This window comes from Oryctolagus cuniculus, chromosome 6 (genome assembly GCF_051225735.1).
Source record: "Oryctolagus cuniculus isolate XC-2025 breed Fujian yellow rabbit chromosome 6, ASM5122573v1, whole genome shotgun sequence".
In the NCBI taxonomy this organism is placed as follows: domain Eukaryota; kingdom Metazoa; phylum Chordata; class Mammalia; order Lagomorpha; family Leporidae; genus Oryctolagus; species Oryctolagus cuniculus.
Genome location: NC_142872.1, coordinates 63,707,646 through 63,723,290, shown reverse-complemented (window position 1 = coordinate 63,723,290; position 15,645 = coordinate 63,707,646). Strand labels below are relative to the sequence as shown.

Genomic DNA, 15,645 nt, shown 5'->3' with positions numbered 1-15,645 from the left:
CATATCCCCACCCCCCCCCCGCCTCCCCCCGCCCATGGAGCCTGAACATAGGCAACTTGGTATTTTGAAAAACTGTTGTCTTTTTATTGTGTCCTTTTAACATCAGGTGGTTTGTTTCACACTCGAGCCTTTTATTCCCCCCACCCCGTTTCATTACATTAGATCTTAACAGACTGGCCACAGTTCAGCAGGTCTAATACAGTGTCCATTCCACTGGGGAGAAACAACAGCTTTTTTTCTAGAAATAGGCGGCAGGACCTTGAATGACACAACATTGGTGTATCAAGTTTGTTCGGCAAAGGGGCTCTTTTCTCACATCTTGAGTGGAAATGTTAAACAGACAGTGCATATAGTATTACCTGTTTCCAAAAAAAAGTATAGATAAATAATTTATTAAAAATATATACACCTTGTATATTGAAGCCATATCTGAGAATCGGCTGGGACAGGATTATATATATATATAAAAAGAGAGATATACCAAAGAGTGGAAAGTTCTTACAACCTACAGGGACGTGAGCTGCATTTGGTCTGGTGAGATTTCTGACCGCTTTCCGTACCGCTGGAGCTTCTGAGGAGCTGGCTGGAGTCCAGGAGGCGCTTGGCGGTCAGTGCTTGGCAGGCCCTGTGGGGTTGCCCCGGTTCTTGTGAGGGGGCTCCGCGTCGGGGTTCAGGTCCGCAGCGTAGAAGAGCAGGAGCTTCAGCAGGTGAACTTTGTCCTGGAGCTGGGGGACCAGAGGCTCCCCCAGCATCTGGACCAGGCGGCTGCGGAAGGCCTCGATCTGCTTCTCCACGTCCACCACCGTGATGTCGTCACCTTGCTGGGGCTTTGGCTTAATCCTCTTGATGATCAAGTCCTTCCGGTCAATCACCGAACTGCGCAGGTGCTCTGCAAGAGGGAAGCGTCAGTGGAACAGTGAACTGCTTCTTACCGCTTTATGATGCAAGAAGTCCAGTATCAGCGGGCAAGAGCTCAGTGCTAAGACTTGTTGACTGGGCCTGCTATTGGGTTCCATATGTGCGTGCTGGTTGGAGTCCTGGCTGATGCCCTTCCAATCCGGCCCCCGCTAATGCACCTGGGAAAGTGGCGGAGGATGGCCCTAGTACTTGGGCCCCTGCCACCCATGTGGGAGACCTGGATGGAGTTCTTGGCTCCTGGCTTTGGCCTGCCCGGCCTTGACTGTGGCAGCCTCACTGGTAGTGAGCCAGCAGATGGAAGATATCTCTCTCGCGCGCGCTCTCTTCCTCCTGCTCCCTCCCTGTCACTCTGCCTTTCAAATAAAAAATGCTTTGCTGAATTGTTGACTGGCCACTGGGATACAGGTCGCAGTCACTTGAGTTCCTGTGCTAACACTGTTTCTTGCTCCTGTTTCTCAGAAAAAAAAAACTGGGTCCAGTTTTAGTTTTCTTTCTTTGTTGACTTAAACAATGGGCCTGTATTAAGTAAAGTATATTTCAAATGAACACAACCACTTAGACAAAAACTCAGCTGACTTTTGACTGTCTTTTGGGAGCTTTCCGGGGTGAGAACAGGGAAGAAGTCTGACCTGCACTAAGCCGGTGGTGGTGGACTGGTTTATCGCAGTGCTTCTGAACCTATTTTCTGTTATTGTAGGATAGACCAAGTAAACATGCATTCGTGTGTCACGCTGGGGACAAAGGTTCTTTCTGTGGGCGGAGACTGCTGAGATAAGGAATGGGAAGAGAGGAAGAATCGGGGTGGAAACTGAAGTGTCAGTATGAATTTGTGTTTTTTAAAAAAATGCATAGTTCCCTAGTTCTCTCAGCAGAAAGGGGCTGCAAGCCGAGGCGACCGAGTGGCAGTCGGCACACAGCGCCCAGATTGTGCCTTCTGCTTAACGATTCTCCACTCCCCACTGACAGCAGCATTTTTTGTGAGAAAAGGTGATTCTACAAGTGAACCTGGTTTCCAAAGCACATGAATGCTTCGAGATGGAGCCCTGCCGAGAGGACATGCGGGCCAGCCTGAAGGGGGCGCCTGTCAGCCACATTTGGACAATGTCATCAGAAAAGATGACAAAATGGATTATTTTAACTGACTTTAAAGAAGTTTTATATATTTGAAAGGCAGAGAGAGGGAGAGAGGGAGAGAGATTTTCCATCTGCTGGTTCACTTCCCAGAAACCTGCCACAGCTGGGGCTGAGCCAGGCTGCAGCGAGGAGCCTGGAGCTCCATCTGAGTCTCCCAAGTGGTTGGCAAGAACCCAAATGTCTGGGCCATCCTCTGCTGTCTTCCCAGGCACATTAGCAGGGAGCTGCACCAGAAGCGGAGTAGCTTGGCCTTGAACTGGCGCTCCCATACAGGATACAGATGTCCCAGATGGGGACCTAACCCACTGTACCACAATGCCCACCCCAACACATTGAATTTTTTAAAAGGTCTGCGTGTGGGCCAGCATTGTGGGTTAAGCTGCCACTTGCAATTTCTGCATCCCATATCAGAGTGTCTGAGTCCCAGCTGCTCCCTGCTGAAGCGCTTGGGCCCCTGCACCCACTTGGGAGACCTGGACTGAATTCTGTTTTCTAGGCTCCTGGCTTCAGCCTGGCCCGGCCCTGGATGTTGCAGCTATGTGGGGAGTGAACCGGTGGAACAAAGATCTCTCTCCCTGCACTCATCCTCTCTGCCTTTCAAATAAATAAACCTTAAATAAATGAGGGCTGAGTACATAGATAAAAGGGGGTGGAAAGGGTAGATTTTTGAGAAGATCAGTTAAGAAATGCAGAAGGAAGGTATAATTAGAGAGCTACATTTCAGCCTCCTAAATGTCTGATTCAAGTAAGGACAATGGATGGGTGCTTAGAACCCTGGAAGTTTGGGCAGGATACCCATAGGCTCAAAGTTGCCCTCTGGATCACTTACATGTCACAGAAGGAAAATGGGAGAAATCTGAGAGTGCTATCTGAACCAAATGACATTTATCACCGATAACGGGCCAGAATAACGTTGCCTTTTTAATTTTTTTTTTTATTTTTAAAGATTGTTTATTTGAAAGGCAGAGTTACAGAGAGGCAGAGGCAGAGAGACAGACAGAGGTCTTCCATCATCCACTGGTTCACTCCCCAGATGGCCACAACAGCTGGTGATGCGCCGATCTGAAGCCAGGAGCCAGGAGCTTCTTCCAGGTCTCCCATACAGGTTCAGGGACCCAAGGACTTGGGCCATCTTCCACTGCTTTCCCAGACCCTAGCAGAGAGCTGGATTGGAAGTGGAGCAGCGGGACTTGAACCGGCGCCCTTATGGGATGCCAGCACTGCAGGTGGCAGCTTTACCTACTATACTGCAGCTCTGGCCCCGAACATTGCCTTTTGATGCTGTGCCATTTTTGACTACTCAGGGTCCTTGCCAATAGTATTTAATGCAAATCTGAGCCTGGGGAAGCAAGTAGACAATACACGTATTGGGACATTCTACAAAAGCTTGATAGGACTTGTCCAAAATGTCTGTGTTGGGGCTGGCACAGTGGGTGCAGCACTAGCATCCCAGATGGGCATGGGCATGGGTTCGAGTCCTGGCTGCTCCATTTATGATCCAGCTCCTTGCTAATGCAAATGGGAAAGCAGCAGAAGATGGCCCAAGAGTTTGGGTCCCTGCACCCATGTGGGAGATCTAGAAGAAGCTTCTGGCTCCTGGCTTTGGTCTGCCCTAGCCCTGGCTATTGGGGCCATTTGAAGAGTGCACCAGTGGATGGAGTGCGCTATCTCTCTCTCTCTTTCTCTGTATTTCTGCTTTTCAAATAAATAAATAAACTTTAAAAAAAGTCTGTGTTATGAAAAACATGGCTACTGAGTACAAAGCTTGATATGTGATTGGATCCTGACTCAAATAATGTATAAGAGATATTACTGGGATGATAGTAGACTATGTACTATAAAGGATATATTTTCTGGGTGTGTTAAGGGATATCCTTATTTTTGGAGATACACATTGATGTATTTAAGCCAGACTGTGATGGTCCAACTTACTCTTTACTGTTCAGAGAAACAAGAAACCTAGCTGGATGAAAGGATAAACCAAATGTGGCAAAATCTTAACAGCCTGGAGATTCCAAGATGGAGGAACAGGGAAAGGCATAGGGGTAAGGAGTAAAACAGTGTAGAAAGCACGTTCTCAGGGGGGAGTCACAGAGAAAACCCCATGGGAATTCTGCAGAAGGAAGCGGAACGCGGTGCATCGGTGTGGAAGGTGCAGATGCACAGCAAGAGCGTGCACACAACGCACGGCCCTAGCACTGAGAGCTGGAGAAAATGCCGGCTTTGGAGAGTAAGGTGAGATCAGACTGCCGCAGCCCAGGCCGCGGGTGATACAGCTGGAGGGAGGGCGTGGCGTGAGTCTGGCCTGGAGACCTGAGGGGGATAGGATACTTGCTGACCCAGTGAAAAAAGGGAGCAGGCGCTGGCGCTGTGGAGTAGCTGGTAAAGCTGCCGCCTGCAGTGCCGGCATCCCATCTGGGCTCCAGTTCAAGACCCGGCTGCTCCACTTCCAATCCAGCTCTCTGCTAGGCCTGGGATAGCAGTAGAAGATGGCCCAAGTCCTTGGGCCCCTGCACCCATGTGGGAGACCCAGAGGAAGCTCCTGGCTCCTGGCTTCAGATCAGCCCAGCTCCGCCCAGTGCAGACAATTGGGGGAGTGAACCAGCAGATGGAAGACCTCTCTCTGCCTCTCCTTCTCTCTCTGTGTAACTCTGTCTTTCAAATAAATAAATAAATCTTTTAAAAAAAGGGGGTGGGGAGCACATTTCTCTCTCCTGACAATGGTGCCTGACAACAGGCTGAGAGGGCAGGCACCATTTGGGGCAAAAGCAGCAGCTGCAGAAGCTCTTGCGTGTGCCCAGCAACTGGCTGGTACAAGCCGCCATGTTTGTTTGTTTGTTTTTAAAGACTTTATTTATTTGAGAGGTAGAGTTACAGACTGAGGGGAAGAGACAAAGAGACAGATCTTCCTTCCAGGACTAGATCCGGCGCCCACATGGGATGCTGGTGCCACAGGTGGAGGGTTAACCTACTGTGCCACGGCGCTGGCTCCAACAAGCCACCATCTTGTCAGTAGTACTGGGCAGCAGCTCGGGTGCGCACACCTGGCAACTGGCAGGGAGAGGCAACATCGGCCAGCAGCTCTTGTGAATGCATGTGTTCCCGAGACTCTAGCAGAGGGAAACATCGGCATTTCCCACTGACTTTGAGTCTGGGAGGATTGACAGGGGGTTGGGCACCCACAGAGGACTGTGAGGTGCCCCCAGCCTCTCAACATACCCCAGGCTCCAGGGCTCAGACTGCCTAAGTGGAGCACCCACAGGCAGCGGGCTCTGGGAACGTCTCAGCCTCTCTGTGGTCAGGCCAGGCTAGTGGGGCGGAGGGGATCCTCTGCACCCCGTGACTGTGGGAGCCTTGTGTGCTGAGACTGTGGGACTGTGACTGCATGAGAGGGTGCAGGTGTGGCTGGGTCTCTGGGAAAGCACTGTGAGTGGCTCCACACGCTCAGAGCTCCCTGACTGCCTGGGGTGGGTCACTGCAGCGGGATCTGTGCTCACACTGAGGACTGCACAGCTCCTTTGTGTGGTTCATACATCAGTGAAGATGAGTATTGCAGCCACCGTGGGCTAACATGGAAATTTTAGCCAGAACCACTAGGCAAGAAAAAGAAATCAAAGGGATACAAACTGGAAAGGAAGAAGTGAAACTATTCCTATTTATATTTATATGTAGGAGAATCATAAGACTCCATGGAGAGACTACTGGGACTCATAACAGAGTTTGGTAAAGTGGCAGAATATAAAATTAACACACAAAAATCTGTAGCCTTTGTATAAACAGACAATGCCATGGCGAGAAAGAACTTCTAAGATCTTCACAACAGCTACAGAAAAAATTGAATACCTTGGAGTAAATTTAACCAAGGAAGTCAAAGATCTCTATGATGAGAACTACAAAACATTAAAGAAAGAGATAAGAAGACACACACAAAAAAGGAAAAATCTTCCATGTTCATGGATTGGAAGAATTTATTTCATCAAAATGTCCATACTCAAAAGCAATTTATAGATTCAATGTGATCCCAATCAAAATACCAATGGCATTCTTCTCAGATCTAGAAAAACAATGCTAAAATTCATATGGAAACACAAGAGATCTGGAATAGCTAAAGCAATCTTATACAACAAAAACAAAGCTGGAAGCATCACAATATTAGATTTCAAGTCATACTATAGGGCAGTTATAATCAAAGCAGCCTGTTACTGGCCAAAAAATAGATATGCAGACCAATGGAACAGAATAGAAACTCTAGAAATCAATCCATGCATCTACAACCAACTTATCTTTGACAAGGAGCTAAAATCAATCCTAGAGAAAGCACAGTCTCTTCAGCAAATGGTGTTGGGGAAATTGGATTTCCACATGTAGAAGTATGAGGCAAGACCCCTACCTTACATGTTATGCAAAAATCCACTCAAAATGGATCAAGGACATAAATCTATGACCCATTACCATCAAATTACTAGAGAGCATTGGGGAAACCCTCCAACACATTGGCATAGGCAAAGACTTTTTGGAAAAGACCCCAAGAAGCAAAGGCAATCAAAGCCAAAATTGACAAATAGGATTACATCAAGCTGAGACACTTCTGCCCTGCAAAAGAAACACTCAGCAAAGTGAAGAGGCCACTGACAGAATGGGAGAAATATTTGCAAACTATGAAACTGATAAAGGATTAATATCCAGAATCTATAAAGAGCTCAAGGAAGTCAACAACAAAGCAAACAGTCCAGTGAAGAAATGGGCAAAGGACTTGAACAGGCATTTTTCAAAAGAGGAAATTCAAATAGCCAACAGACAGATAAAAAAAATGCTTAGGATCACTAGCCATCAGGGAAACGTAAATCAAAACCATGATGCAATCAAAATGGAATGAAAAGTTGATCAAAAAGGGTGAAATTTTATTAAAACAATGCAGGGAATTTAAAGATGAGAAGGTTAGCAGTGCCCTAACACTGCCCACGGGGGAGGAAGTCTTGGCGAGTGGACCGGAGCCACTCAGGTCCCTGCTTCAGCAGGGAGGAGAGCCTTAGGCCAGAGGATGCTGAGCACGGCCCCAGGCCATTTTTATAGAAACAGTGCCTGAAAGCTGAAAGTACAGTCTTTTTTTTTTTTTTTTTTTTTTTTGACAGGTAGAATTATAGACAGTGAGAGAGAGAAAGACAGAGAGGAAGGTCTTCCTTCCGTTGGTTCACTCCCCAAATGGCTGCTATGGCTGGAGCTGCACCGATCCGAAGCCAGGAGCCAGGTGCTCCTCCTGGTCTCCCATGCGGGTGCAGGGGCCCAAGGACTTGGGCCATCCTCCACTGCCCTCCCAGGCCACAGCAGAGAGCTGGACTGGAAGAGGAGCAACTGGGACTAGAACCTGGCGCCCATATGGGATGCCAGTGCCGCAGGCGGAGGATTAACCAAGTGAGCCACGGCGCCAGCCCCGAAAGTACAGTCTTGAGGCCATTTATGTAAAGGGCTTAGCTAACACCTGGCTCAAGGTATTCTGGCTGACAGTATTTCTGTTACTCCCTGTTACTGCTTCTTCACCGTCATCACCACCATCATCATCACCGTGCTGTAACCATAGGAACCGCCAACCTAACACATAACCTGAGCGCTCTATCTTCCCTGTCCCTGACTCATCCTTCAGGCTTGTTCCTGATTTTCTAAGAGCTTCTCTCCACTTCTGGGCCCCTCTGGTCCTCTGCCCAGCGACTTGCCACTACTTGTTAGCAGCAGCAGAGTGACTTCAATTTGCAGATCTGATTATGAAACCACTTTCTCGGCTCCCCCGTCAAACTGTTCGCATGGAGCTGAATTTCCTTCACGCGGCCCCCGCAGCCCTGCCCGCACACAGCAGGCACGCAGGGCTGTTGTCTGGTGAGCGGACCCTGCCCTGCTCTGCCTCCCCCGCCTCATGGACAGGGCTCCATGCAGCAAGGCGGTGCTGAGGCCTGTGGGCAGCCCCGCCCAAGCTGGCCAGCCAATGGTATTCAGGGAAAACATGCATTTTGTTCATTTCAAAATTACATCGACAGTCCTAGAATTCACAGTTTCAAAAATACGGGATTCAGACTCCACACAAGCTTCGGGGAAACTCCATGACAGATATTTGTAATGTTTCTGAGGTTCAAACTTGAGTCCCAGGCCCCTGTGATTGGGGAGTAGGAGACGGACTCTCAGCCAGAGAATGTGAGCTCCACTGCCAGCCTTGCACCTGTGTCTATCTGGGCGGCTCTGCCCTCCAGAGAAATGTGTGCAAAGTGGAGCTTCCGGGTATCCTTCTCCCCCGGAGTCTGCACAGAAGCGACTGAACTATGCACAGACAGCATGGAAAGTCGCTTCTAGTGAGGCTTCAATACAATGCCACATTTTTAAAAAGATTTATTTATTTATTTGAAAGTCAGAGTTACACACAGAGAGAAGGAGAGGCAGAGAGAGAGAGAGAGAGAGAGAGAGAGAGAGAGAGAGAGTCTTCCATCCACTGGTTCCCTCCCCAGTTGGCCGCAATGGCCGGAGCTGCCCCGATCCGAAGCCAGGAGCCAGGAGCTTCCTCCAGGTCTCCCATGTGGGTGCAGGGGCCCAAGCACTTGGTTCTTCCTCCACTGCCCTCCTGGGCCATAGCAGAGAGCTGGATCGGAAGCCTGGCCTTAAACTGGTGCCCATATGGGATGCCGCTCTACAAACGGTGGCTTAACTGGCTATGCCACAGTGCTGGCCGCAATGCCACATTTTTAATATTAAATTTAGTTTTAACTCCTGAAGGTTAATGGGCTCGCTCTGCTTTAAGATTACAGGAGAGAATCCTAGAGGAAGAATGAAAGCAAGCGGAAACTGCCATCCAATGCATTCCCCAGGGTTCCTGTTAAAGGGTGTGTGTGTGTGTGTGTGTGTGTGTGTGTGTGTGAAAGAGAGAGAGAGAGAGAGAGAGAGAGAGAGAGAGAGAGAATTTAGGATGGGAAATGCCCTGGAAGCTCACCTTCTAATCTCATCCTGTGATTTCACAGACAAATGATTCTTCCCAGTGTGTTTTTTATTATGCACTGACTCTGGCAGCAGACCTAAGTCAGAATGCTGGCTGTGCATTTAACTTCTCTTTCAGCCTTTGTTTCCCCACCTGTAAAATGGGTAGATGATACTAACGAGGTCACCAGTGTACGTCTGTGAGCCAGATGACGGGACTCACCTAGCCTTCTTTCCTTTCCCCCTTCATACTAAGAGGTTCGCCTGAACTAAGGGCAAATTTGGGCTCTTAATGCCTCCTCAGATTTGACTGAGTTCATCCTAAAGGTTTCTCCATTGTGAAGTCACTGTAACCCACCTCGGCCTTTACACGGATCGTAGCCTACTCGTAACCAGTAGCGGTGTCTCAGCCAGCACATGCAGCCAACCACCACACCAGGCTCATCGGAGGCAAAAGAGCTATCCAGCCGCCTTTGTCCCCCACTTCCCTTTTCTGTCTGTAACTGTTATCCAGCCACCTGTCGGCCCCCAGGGTCACTCTGAACCTGTTTTGGTTCTGGGGGCTCCCGATTCAGCAGTAATCATTCGTTCCTTGTCCAATCCAAGTGTTGAATTAAAAATGTCGAAAGCTTTCTTTTTGACACTCCCCCCGCCCTCCGTGCTGAGTTAAGCTGAGCTGAAGATGCCGTTCACAGGGTCCCAGGCCCCTGCAAGGAACGCTGATGCGGGCTGCTGGCCCCTGCGGGGCGCTGTTCTGCTGCCTTCTTTGTAGAACAATGTTTCCAAACTCCTGGTTCTGAATACTTTTTCTCTTTAATTCTTAGTCTCCAGCAGGACTGGAGAAGGTGTTATGGATATAACATTGAAACATACCAACTTATTCTTGGTCAGTATACATTGGTCTGAGTTCCTCTCCTCCCTATCAAAAAAAATGTTCTCTAGTAAAAGTAGATCTCAGAGCTACTTTTGGGGTGTAGCGGGTAAAGCCACTGCCTCTGATGCCGGCATCCTATTGGGTACTGGTTCATGTCCTGGCTGCTCCACTTCTGACCCAGCTCCCTGCTAATGCACCTGGGAGGGCAGTGGAGAATAGCCCAAGGGCTTGAACCCTTACCACCCATGTGGGAGGGCCTGGATGAAGCTCTTGGCTTTGGCCTGGACCAACTCTGGCCACTGAGGCCATATAGGGGGTGAACCAGCAGATGGAAGATCTGTCTCTGTAACTCTGCTTTTGTAACTCTGCTTTTGAAATAATTAAATAAATAAATAAATCTTAAAAAAAAAAAGTGGCTCTCATGTCCATCTTAACTCACTGTCGCTCATGATAGGCATACTCCCCGGGAATCAAAACAGAAATGAATGAGTGTTAGCAGTGAGCCTTAATATTAAACCATCTGTTAAGTCTCAAAAACAAAAAAAAGTTACATAACCTCAAGGAGGCAAAGTACACATGGGCTCTCCTTTGGGACTTTGTTCTCTGAAGAACAAGCGCTTTCTCTGAAGGTGCTGGCAGAGGCGCAGAGTCCACAGCCACCTGCTGTGCTCTTGCTCCTGGAATGATTAACCTGGCAAGTCAAGGATCATCATCCCCGCTCGATAGAAGGGCAGGCCCAGGCCTGGAGACATGGAGTTGCCTGCCCAGTGCAGTAACGGCACGGTTGGGATTCAGACCCACACCTTCCACCTTCCATTCGGTGCTTTCTCTCTGCGAATGTCTCCACAACAGCTTTCTCAGTTTCAGGACAGACAGGGAGTAAAGGTTCGCTCACCTTTCCAATTGCCAGTACTGAGTTAAAGTCTGCCGTAACATGATCACCGGCAGATGATGATGCACCAAGCTGCAGGCATGGCTCCCTCTACCCTTCCTAAGGCTAAGGACACCATCACAATCTGGTGTGACTGTGAACAACAGGGATCTAATACTAACACAGTACCATCAACTCCTCCAGTGGAGTCCCCGGGAGACAGGTGTACTAACACAGTGCCATCAACTCCTCCAGTGGAGTCCCTATGAGACAGGTGTACTAACACAGTACCATCAACTCCTCCAGTGGAGTCCCCCAGGAGACAGGTGTGCTAACACAGTACCATCAACTCCTCCAGTGGAGTCCCTAGGAGACAGGTGTACTAACACAGTACCATCAACTCCTCCAGTGGAGTCCCCGGGAGACAGGTGTACTAACACAGTGCCATCAACTCCTCCAGTGGAGTCCCCTAGGAGACAGGTGTACTAACACAGTACCATCAACTCCTCCAGTGCAGTCCCCCGGGAGACAGGTGTGTGGTGCAGAGCTAAGGCTACTTGGGCGGCCTACGTTCCTCATGGAAGGGCCCGGGAGTGGTTTGAGTCTCAGCTGCTCTGGAGATTCTGGCTTCCTGCTCATGTGTGCGCTGGGGCGCAGTGGGTGACAGCCTGAGTGGTCCCTCTCATCCCCGTGGAGACCTGGACTAAATTCCTGCCTCTCAGCTGTCAGGGATCTGGGGAGCGAATCAGCAGATAGATGATCTCCCTCTCTCTAAGCCTCTCAATTTTTCTTTAAACCAATTGTCCTGATCAGGTATTTTATAACTTTCTTTTTCCCAGTGCAGGACCCAGTCTAGGATCACACATTGCCGTTAGTATTCCCCTGCGTTCGTTTCTTTTACCTCTGGAACTGATTTCAGCCTCTCTTTGTTTCTGAGGCACTGATGCTTTTGAAAAGCAGGGGTCGGTTATTTTGTATTTTGCCTGAGGCTTCCCGCCAGCTGGGTTTCATCAGGAATTTTTGGCCTGCACACTTCATTCATCACTGTGTGTCCTTTTCAGTCTATGCATCTAGGAGGGCTGTCACGCTTCTCTCCTCTCAAATGACCATGTTTCCTTTGGTAATTAATACGCCACCAGTTCTTCAGTTTCCCTCAGGGTCTCCCTAATTCTTAGCTAATCAAGTCATCCTCCTAGGAAGCAGCCACTCCATCATAATCGTGGTCCACACTAGCCTCCCGAGTAGCACCGAGTAGTTAGCGAGTAGCTAACTTGCCCAGATCCTCCTTGGTCACTGGCTTTGCCTGGGATTTGAACATCCCTGAAGAAACACTTCATAGATTCTTGGGGACGAGGGTACTTGAGAGAGTTCATGGAAATGTGTATTACAAAAATAACTATGTGGGGCCAGCGCTGTGGCTTGGGGGTAAAGCAGTGTCGGCATCCCATCTGGGCTCCAGTTCGAGGCCCGGCTGCTCCACTTCCAATCCAGCTCTCTGCTATGGCCTGGGAAAGCAATAGAAGATGGCCCAAGTCCTTGGGCCCCTGCACTCGTGTGGGAGACCCAGAAGAAGCTCCTGGCTTCGGATCGGTGCAGCTCCGGTCTTTGTGGCCAACTGGAGAGTGAACCAGTAGATGAAGGACCTCTCTCTCTCTCTGCCTCTCCTTCTCTCTCTGTGTAACTCTCTCAAATAAATAAATAAATATTTAAAAAAAGAAAAGTAACTATGCATGATTGCCAAGATTTTTTTGGATCAAAATAAACTTATCTTTTAGTTCTATTTTCTACAAAGTTTAAAAAGTACCCTTGAACTTTACATTTTTTGTTTGCAGCTGTGCATGTTCACTTTGACAACGATTTGCTCTATGTGTGTGCTGTGTTGACAGATGTTTACAACATCGAGAGTTAGCAATCAGTCCAACAAACTGTTGCAATGACAGGCCAGGGTGAGACGACAGAGGGGTCGGGTCACTACTGAATACTTCTTGTGTTATGAAGACTTCGGTTTCTCTAGTTACAACCTGTAACTATGAGGACCACTGTCTTATCAGCCATCACAAAAAGATGTGAATTATTCTTTCTCACAGCAGTGGTTCTAGCTATATAACTCCTTGTTCCTTACAGTTACAACCAAGGAACAATGCTTTCTGTTAAGCCAACAAATTAAGTCCCCTGCATAATGTTCAATAAAGTATTGCTGAGGCCCCTGTTTGTGGACAAATGCTCCTTACCTCTTAAAACATGCTGGTAACTGGACAACAGGAACTGCAGGTGCTCAACCAGCTCATCCCAAGTCTGCCACTGGGTTTTATCAGACTGCAGAGACAACAGAAGCAATTGATAATAAATGCCTTCTCCAGTTACTAACTTTAGTACAGTTTTCAAGTCACTTTTTAAAAAAAGATTTATTCTATTTGAAAGGTGGAGTTACAGAAAGAAAGGGAGACATACAGAAAGAGATCTGGCATCTACTGGTTCATTCCCCAGATGACCACAATAGCCAGGCCTGGGCCAGGCCAAAGCCAGGAACCCCATCCTGGTCTCCTACATGAGTGCAGGGGCCCAAAGGCTTGGACACCTTCCACGGCTTTCCCAGGCACATTAGCAGGGAGCTGGATTGGAAGCAGAGCAGCTGGGACTTGAACACCCGTGCTCTGACATGGATGTTGGTGCCCTGGCAGCTTAACCCACTGTGCCGAATCGCTGGCCTCTCAAGTCACTTTTATAATGCTCCGAGTTGTGGTTCACACTAAAATCCTGTGGGCCGGGTTAGGGGAAAGGCGTCCCTGGCCTGGCGTCCAAGCAGGAAGAAACGCACCTGGCACTTGAGCAGCGATGTGGAGTTGTTGAGAAAATAGAGCGCCTGGGCCAGAGACAAAGGCAGGCGGGTGGGCGTCTCGCAGCTGTGGAGGAAAATGATTTCTAACACTTTGCAGCGCAGCAGGTGGCTCTCCATGGTCGTAAAGAACATCTCCCTGCAAGGAGGAGAGGACCGGGGAGTTAACCATCACAGAGCACACACCACACGTCACCCCGAGGGTTCTAACGTTTGCCCCAGGAAGGCCAAGAAGGAGTCCAGTGGAGGCCTACATCACGACGCCTGGGAACAGGGCGGAAATGGATTTACTGATGAATTAACAACTGCCAGGACGAGGCCTCTGAGAAGGACAAGTTGAGGACACATGAAGATCATGACCTTACCTTGTGTGCATGAGAAGTAGCTGTGAGAATACGGCAAAGTGCCGCTAATAGGCCAGGCACTGTTTGGCACAACAAGGAATGTTCAGATAAACGAAAGAGGGCACAGCTCTCAAAAAGCTGGCAGCTGCACAGGCGCAGGAAGTTTGCAACGAGAGCTTAGATAGAGTGCAGGGAAAGCGCTGGTGGTGCCGCAGAGACGCGGAAGCCAGCACACTGGCTGCCGGGACTGCCCCGGTCTGCTCAGGGAGGGGGCAGTGGCACTGGGGACTCCAGAGGACAAGGAAGACTCAAGGCGGGAGGCATTTCAACAGAATGGGAAGGCAGGGACCAAACGAAGTCAGCACACACAGTTGTGCCATCAGGGCATCTTCAGTTGCAGTCTCAGACTTGAGTGCCCCAGGGGGACTCCTGCCCTTGACTCTGAGCCTCGTGCAGGTGGGCTGGGTTGGGCACCTTCAGAAGCTTCTGAGCAGGGGAATGACACAACCACAGCTTTACAGGAATGCGAATGAAACCCATTGTTCTCAAAGCAATGTCAGCTTCCAAGAGAAAGCTATGGGCCTCAGCCACACAGGGTGGGTCTCTGGACCGTCTGAAGGCGTTTGGTTTCTTGGTTGGTCCTCGCCAGCCCAGGCCAGGGCTCCTGTATCCTCCAACATCCCCGTCCTCCCGCCATGTGGCAGCATCTGTGAAAACAGCAGAGCTACTGTGCCACTGCCATTTAAAAAAATGACGGATAAAGAAGCAGCTGTTCATTTTTCTCTCTTCCTGACCTTTGCTTTTCCACCAGATACAAATATTATTTGTATGGAACAAAGTTGAAAAGCAGGATGAGTATCTGTAACCTTTGTTTCTTACTATTGAAGTTCTACAAACCTAAAATATTTAGGGGCTGGCACTGTGGCGCAGTGGGTTTGGAGTAGGCAGGCATACAGGCGAAAACTGATTAGGTTTGTGAGCTGGAAGACCATGCCTTCACCATGCCCCTGTGTGACCTCACGCCCCTACCGGGCCACACCTGGGTGCCCATCAGCCAATCAGGTTAATTAACCACTCCCCTTTGGAAGTGGGTTAAAAGCCTGTCTGGCTTCTCTTCTGTTTCCTGGCCTCTTGCCAGGGGGGTGGCTGGCTGTAGCCCTGTGCCTCAAGGGCGTGTGGTATTTGAGGCTGCCCACCCTAGGCTTCCTGGCCTAGATGCTCCTCCACGTGGCTGGTTCCTGGTGCTCAGTATGAGCCCAGATTTACCCCTCTCTCTCTTTTGGATAAAGCTCTCTCTCTCCTATGATTTTCCTCACTGAATAAAAGCTTAAAATGTACCATGCTGCTTCGTTTATTAATGCCGGTATTTAGAATTCTTCTCTAAATATTAGGCAAGAACCCTCGCGGGCTTATTGATATTGGGGATTATTAATAAGCATGTGGTGATATCATATGGCACCCCAAATTCAGGTAGCATATGTGGCACCCCAGATGGTGCTTCTGGGGAAATTTAAGGGGCCACATTTTTGGATAGATTTTAGGGGGTCATCCCCGATATCAGCTTAATGCCTTGGCCTGCAGTGCCGGCATCCCATATGGGCACTGGTTCGAGACCTGGCTGCCCCACTTCTGATCCAGCTCTCTGCTATGGCCTGGGAAAGCAGTAGAAGATGGCCCAAGTCCTTGGGCCCCTGCACCCAAACGGGAGACCTGG

General features: G+C 49.2%; 1 protein-coding gene across 1 annotated transcript in view; it reads right to left on the bottom strand.

Moving 5' to 3' along the window:
* Positions 1-62: 62 nt before the first annotated feature.
* Positions 63-15,645, bottom strand: part of SIMC1 (SUMO interacting motifs containing 1) — an 85,448-nt gene continuing 69,865 nt past the window's right edge. The window contains exons 8-10 of the mRNA XM_017341586.4: positions 13,570-13,726; positions 12,983-13,067; positions 63-889 (exon numbers count right to left, since the gene is read on the bottom strand). Of these exons, the coding sequence (XP_017197075.4) occupies positions 609-889; positions 12,983-13,067; positions 13,570-13,726 (523 nt within the window). The 3' untranslated portion in view covers positions 63-608. The remainder of the gene's footprint in view (positions 890-12,982; positions 13,068-13,569; positions 13,727-15,645) is intronic.